Below are 6,671 nucleotides of genomic sequence, written 5' to 3'. Positions count from 1 at the left end.
AATACATTGACTTGTTGAAATGTGTTCATTAAATATCAAAATTCATAAAATTAACTTCGGCCAAACTGAAAATCCTATATAAATTGCTCATTAATGTACACAAAAAGCCGGACTACGCGGACATCAAACTATTTGTATAAAATATACGTACTGTACTTTATAATAAATAATGTACATATATTTAGTTAGTTTTCTTTCATGATTTCGAAAGATTACGGATTCGTCAAAATGGCTGTTAATTTTTGAATATAAAATATGCTAAAACTGATTCACAATGAGAAACCAACTATTATATACACTAATACAAAACAAATTGCGGTTGAATTAAATTTAAGGAACGCGTTGCCTGCTACAGTAAAACGTAAAACTTGTAGTTATGTACTTAAAAATTAACATATAAATAAAACATCAATGACTCAAATGCAATATGATTCAACCGCGTTTTGTTTGTTTAGTGTGTTCAAAAAAAGTTTAAATGAAGTGGTAACAATTAGTGTAAAGGCACTTATACACGAGTACACATGTCCTCTAGTAGGACACTAATGATCTCTTTTTTAATGCAATGAAAATCACATAAATAAAATAATTAAAATTAATAGATCAAACTGTTAATTCAAAAGAGCTAACCACACAAAAAGAAAAAAACACCGCAAATAACTATTAAGCAATGAAGAAGAAGCCTCAACCTAATAATCATATAGTACTAGTACTTATATATGTGCTTATATTATGCCATGTGTATGTATTGTGTTTTTGCAATATGCGTTAACCCGCAAGTATATAACGACTAGTCCGTTAGAAATGTAGAAAACGTTTTTGGAAAGCTGCAAACTGAAATAAAAAAATAATAGAATAAAGTTATATAAGTATTTTGAAAATTTTTTGGGTATTTTGTGATGGGAAGTTATATAAATATACTCCTTTCAAGTACACAAAAACTTAAGTGTAAATAACTTTTGAACAACAATCGCAAATGGAAATCACATCTTATACCATTTTAGATCCTCAGTATTAACTAAAAAACGTTAAGCATTCGGAAAGGGATTACAACAACCGTAACCCAAATATTAAACTTGGATATTTTTACTCAAAATTATAGTTGTGACAAGGTCGGTTGAATTAAAGACAATAAATAAATAACATTATTAAAGCTGAAGCGAACACAAAGTATATATATATAGTTTTTTTTTTATTTAAATTAGTTGTTATTAAACAAACAATAAGTAGATCTTATTTTGTGAAAAGTACAAATAATCATTTGATATAAACCAATAAATTAGTTTTGGGAAAAGTTTACAAATTATTAAGAGTTTATATCCCAGTTACATGTCATTACATACACATGTATCTCTTCTATTTTGAAATCTTTTAATCAAAAACGGACTCCTTAAATATCTCTTATAATATACATAAAGAAAATGAATAACTTAACATTAGCTGTCTATTAAGATGGCTTATCAGGGTCAGACCAGAAAAAGTAATAGGCTACGTGCCCAGATTAATAATTGCTGTTACTTTAGTCAAACAGAATCATAACTTAAAGCAAATGTGACTTATTTTAACTTAAGGTCTACGTGCACCAACTTCGTCCGGCTATATTCTCTATCACTGATGCTGTTCGCTGGTGCTGCTGAAAGTGCGGCTACGACTCAACCGATGCGTGGCCGCCGCAATTGCTGCCTGGTCGCTATGCCCATCCACCAGTTTTTCGGGAAGCTTCAGAATTTCGTGCAGCTGCTGTTTCAACTGTTTTGTTTGCGGTCGCTGCGTTGGCTGCGAGGAGAGCATCCTTTGCAACAGCTCATACTGCTCCGGATTTTGTTTGACAAAAGCCTCTGGATACTGGCCATCTCTCAAGCCACGAAGTGTCTTTATGCGCTCCATTTCAGTGGAAAAATAAACATGTAGCTCGAAAAATATTAGGCCTAGCGAATATATGTCCACCTTATAGTCATAGTTTTGGCCTCTCAGCTGCTCTGGTGACATGTATAGGTGTGTACCCACCAGTTGTGTATGGCGGGCGCACGAGGGTAACCCGGATTGGTCACCACAATCGTTTAATATGTTGGGTATATCCGCCATGTCGGTAACAAGCCCAAAGTCACCAATTTTGATCTGTCCATCCTGCGAAAAGAATATGTTGCTGGGCTTCAGATCCCGATGAATGAGACCCTTAAGATGGACGTAGTCCACCGCGTCTACAATCTGATGAAAGATATGGGCGATGTGCGAGGCACGCGCTTCGGTCCGATTGTCTCGCAGCCAATCACGCAAACTCTCCTTGCGGCACAGTTGCATTTGAATGTATAGGTAAACCTTGTTGGGCTTGACTATGAGTCCGTTCTGTACAGTAGCATTCGGCAGCGCTACCTGGCTGCTATTGGGTGACTTTGGTTGTAACTGCTGATTGTGATTCTGGGACAGTGCCAAAGTCAGCGGTTTGTGCCTGGATACTTCAATGTCTTCGTCTGTGTCGCTGATATTGCCCTTGGAGCGAATTGATTCGATTTGAAATGAATTTGATAGCTGATGTTGCGTGTAATTGATATTCTTTAAATCAAAAGATGCAGAGTGTACATCAATAGAAACAGAGCTCCGTTGCGCACGACACTGGGTTTCATATTTTATTTGCCCTTGGTACTGCTCCTCAACGTCTTCCACGTCTGCAAGCAAGGCAGCCGACTGTGATTCACTGCGAAACTCAATAAGGGAATCATCTTCCTCATAGTCGTTGTATTCCTTAATCTGTTTAAAAGGTTTCTCGGTATGTCCCAACTCATAGCTACAGGCAGTGCTATTAGCGGGGTCTGATACCCACGAGATCAGCTGGCGATGTTTATCTTCCGTGTGATTTATAAATGATGGCAAGGTACTGCCATCGGGTGTCTCGATTTGTATAGATGTAGACAGTTCATGTGCTAAAAGCTTACGATCCTCCTCTTCCTGCCAGCCTACAGGCGGAGTTTCTACCCAGGACTGTATATTATTCAAAAATAAAAACAAAGAGTTTTATAAATTACGTTATTTAGATAATGTAACCAAACTGACTTACGTGAAAGTATCGAACAATGTTGTGGTGCTCACAGCTGGCTAGAGTCCGAGCCTCACGCAGAACTCGCTGCCGCGATGACTCCTTATTGGGCAACGTTATACGTTTAATCGCATAATGGTTCTCATCCAACTTGTTTTTTGCTTCAAAAACGACACCAAAGCCCCCTCGGCCAAGACATTGCATTAGATCGAAGTCAGTTTGAAAGCGGGAGGTAAAATGTTCACCGGAATTCGTCGTTGACTCCGAAATTGAGCGCTGCGTACGACTGACGCCACCCGTAAAGCTGATGCGATTACCACGCTGTTGGTGGTGTGTTCCCGTCAAAGGCATTACTGGCCCTAAGAGCGCTTGTGTAGATGCTTCCGTTGCCTCAATAGCCGTTTGAACTGGCACATGGCGCTCAATGACGAGGTACTCACGTTCCACACGCTGATTGCGATGGCCCATAAACATGTTGAGCAGCACTGCTGAGGTAAACGCAATTACCACTATCTCCTTCCACCAGAACCACAGTGAGAGTATGATTACTTTAACGGGTGCATCAATATCATCCAAACTGAAGCCTAGATCATCATTGATGCTATGATTTCCACCACCCGCTTTCGAGTTACTAGCCGTCTCGTTACTGGCAGGCGGCGTTTCTATGGCGGGAAATCCGCTAGGCGTATCATTAGTGCCGCACTCCAGCGCACTACTTTCCTTACTCAGTTGTGTGTCAGCAAAAAAGTAGAAGCCATTACCATTGACAAACTCCGAGGCATTTAGCACTGACTGCGCTGCAACTGCTATGTTTTGCTCGTCATATGGAATCAATTCGTTTTTTCCATAACCGTCTTCAATAACCACTTGATCGTGTTCGTTCCGGAATAGCACAAGTGAGTTGCTGCTGGCAGCAATTGGCCGCCAAGGTATTTTAGGCATAAGCCTAGTATCTCGCGTCAGCTGTTGGTAATGCTCCGACTGTTGCATAATTTCCTCGCGCAGACGTACGGACTCTTGTATATACAACTGCTTTTCGTACATGCCCAGATAGATGGAAGGCGCATGGCTAGGCTGCTTGCCTTTCGCTTGTTGTTCGGCCTGCCAATGCGCCGAAGCAAATAGATCGATGGACTGTAGCTCATCGGCAGCATTAATTTTCCAGACACTTACAATGGGATTGTTAAACTGCAAGAAATGTAATTAATTCCCTTAGATACTTTTTTAAACCAACTAATTAAATTAGTATTACAATTTAAATACTCATAAAAAAAGGGGAATTGTAAAAAATAACCTTTTTTTCACTCACCTGATGCTTCCAGAGCATCAGCTCAGGGTCACTCTTGCTGAATGCACATATAATTCCCTCGGGCACTACAACTCTGATATCCACATCCAGTACAGCCAATTCCAGGTCACTACGCGGCTGCTCATGGCAATCATCAGCGCGCATCAAATTTAGCTCGTGTTGTCCAACGCTAAAATTCCAACGCTCTATGCCTGTGCGGGACTCCACTGCACGAACTGTTTGAGTCTGGCGACGGACTACAATAACATCATCCAAGAGCGAATTGTGTGGGATAATGTACCCATCCTCATCCCGTAATTGGTCATCGTGCTGCTGTTGGTTATTCTCGTCCTTGTCTTTTTCTTCATATGTATCGTCAATGGCACGCCCCTCATTTGTGGAATTTACGCAGCCATTGATGGAGCACTCATAAAGCAGCTGCCCAGTCCTGACCGATACGCCATAATTACGTGTCTCCTTGCCGCCGGAGATAACAAGATCATCACTGAATTTAGCGCTGGAGCTAAGCAAATGTTCTGCAGTAATAGGTATGGGATCTATGGAGTCGCCATCGAATTTGTAAATACCGCCACTAAGCGATGGTATCATGCGCACAAACTGACCATTATTGGTTAGCTCAAGGCGATGTATGCTCGATGATATGAGTGGACCTGGACCCGTTTCTATGCTCCAGCGTATCTTGCCTGACTTGGCAATGTCTAAGGCGCTGAGACGGCCATCAAGTGTAGTTATATAGAGTAATCTAAAACAGAAAAAGGTGAGAAATACACTAGTTAGCTTATGGGAGTCACCGCTTTATTTCTTTGGTACTTAACGATGTATCTATTTATGTAAATGTATATTCACCATGCATTGTCACTAGATCGTTGGTTATAACCATTAGTCTAGAAAGAAACTCCTAATGAAGTCTGAATGTTTACAATATTTACAACAAATATATATATTAGGACTTATATAAACATAAACTCTTCAACGAAACAGCGTTGCACCGGTTGCGGGTACACCAACAATTAAAGAACGCATTAATGCTGCAACTATAAATAGGGTCTGAGAAGAAAACTTTTTTAGTTGAGACAATCAATCAAAACATGATTGGGCCTTCGCCGCAAACAGGTACACGCTCCCACTCATATTGCCACATACACTAGCAAAATCGCAACGACGCGAGCAGGCCCAGCACCTTACAAGACAGCAAAGCAAAGGCCAAGAATGGTGAAATTCAAAATTTGTTTAAGCTTGTTAAAAATCGAATATTGAAGCCAATCGCGGTACAATCACGTACATTTTTCTAAGCAGGTTAAGTTTCCGATTGTTTTTTTTTTATCGTTTTAATAATTGTGTGAAGGTAAACAGACAATTATAGCTGTACATTTGAAACATGACTCACCGTCGCTTTGATAAGCTAGAACATGCGTCTAATTTGTTCGACATCATTTCTTTTTGTGCCAGGATTAATTTACATTTATGAGCTACACTAATTAATTTAAATTATTCGTCAATCTACATTGTTGTGCTTATCGCTTGTCATTTGTTACGACGAGAAATACTGTCCAACCCCATTGGTTAGATAGTTATGACAATACATAGTTGCTGCACTGCATTTCTTTTCACTTGCACTTTTTGACGAGAACTTTCCAGAACGCACATACATATGTATTCCTCACAGCTAACATGCCTGTGCCTGTGCTTCTTCTTACCTTCGTCCAATGCTTCGCTCCTGCTGCTCTACACAGTGAGGAATTGCGGGTGGAGCTGGCATCGCCGCCAGTAAATCTGATTCGGTTGGGTCTTTTGACTGGGTTGATGCTAACGCATTTACTGGTGGTATTAATAAAGCTGCTGTCACAATGCTCGTGATCATGGTACACAGGATTAGACTACGGCGACGTACCGTGATGCCTATTAGATCATTTTGTATGCCCATTATACGTGTGTGCCGTTTATTTTCTCTTAGAAGGGCAGCGGAACGGTGAATTAGCTGTTAATTGTTTTTTTTGACGACGTCGGCGACAGACTCATCAACGGCGCTGGAGATTTTACTTTGGTTACAGCAGCAGCAGGAGCGCCCATCAAAGCTAAGGGACATTGCCGCATTACTTGGACGCAGAACAACAAAAACAACAGTTTAAAATGGCAAAAATAATTTTTTTTAACTATCCCAACGCAATGCGTGGTGCGGTTTCGCAAGAACTGTATCCGTGTTAGGGCTGCCTAAAAAGTGTGACCATCTGTTGAATTGTATGTAACAGGGCCACCAACTTAAGAATTTAGGTGGCAACGCCAAACTATGACAGACTAAGCGGCATGGCTCAATTTCATAAGCCCAATGGT

At 40.4% G+C, this 6,671-nt stretch overlaps 1 protein-coding gene across 2 annotated transcripts; it reads right to left on the bottom strand.

Moving 5' to 3' along the window:
* Nucleotides 1-1,197: 1,197 nt before the first annotated feature.
* On the bottom strand, nucleotides 1,198-6,537 carry LOC115767894 (eukaryotic translation initiation factor 2-alpha kinase). 2 transcript variants are annotated; one of them, XM_030712263.1, is made up of 4 exons: nucleotides 6,038-6,537; nucleotides 4,341-5,082; nucleotides 3,053-4,219; nucleotides 1,198-2,976 (listed from the first exon to the last, which is right to left on the bottom strand). In XM_030712263.1, the coding sequence occupies exons 1-4, from the start codon at nucleotides 6,262-6,264 to the stop codon at nucleotides 1,606-1,608; spliced, it is 3,507 nt and encodes a 1,168-aa protein (XP_030568123.1). In that variant the 5' UTR covers nucleotides 6,265-6,537; the 3' UTR covers nucleotides 1,198-1,605. The 2 variants fall into 2 exon arrangements, with proteins under 2 accessions (XP_030568123.1, XP_030568124.1); XM_030712264.1 differs by having other exon boundaries at nucleotides 1,199-2,976; nucleotides 5,728-6,080.
* Between the last annotated feature and the right edge of the window lie 134 nt (nucleotides 6,538-6,671).

This window comes from Drosophila novamexicana, unplaced genomic scaffold (assembly GCF_003285875.2).
Source record: "Drosophila novamexicana strain 15010-1031.04,08,12 unplaced genomic scaffold, DnovRS2.1 tig00001488-arrow-arrow-pilon, whole genome shotgun sequence".
NCBI lineage: Eukaryota > Metazoa > Arthropoda > Insecta > Diptera > Drosophilidae > Drosophila > Drosophila novamexicana.
Note: the sequence above shows the minus strand (reverse complement) of the source record. Positions and strands in the feature narration are given on the sequence as shown.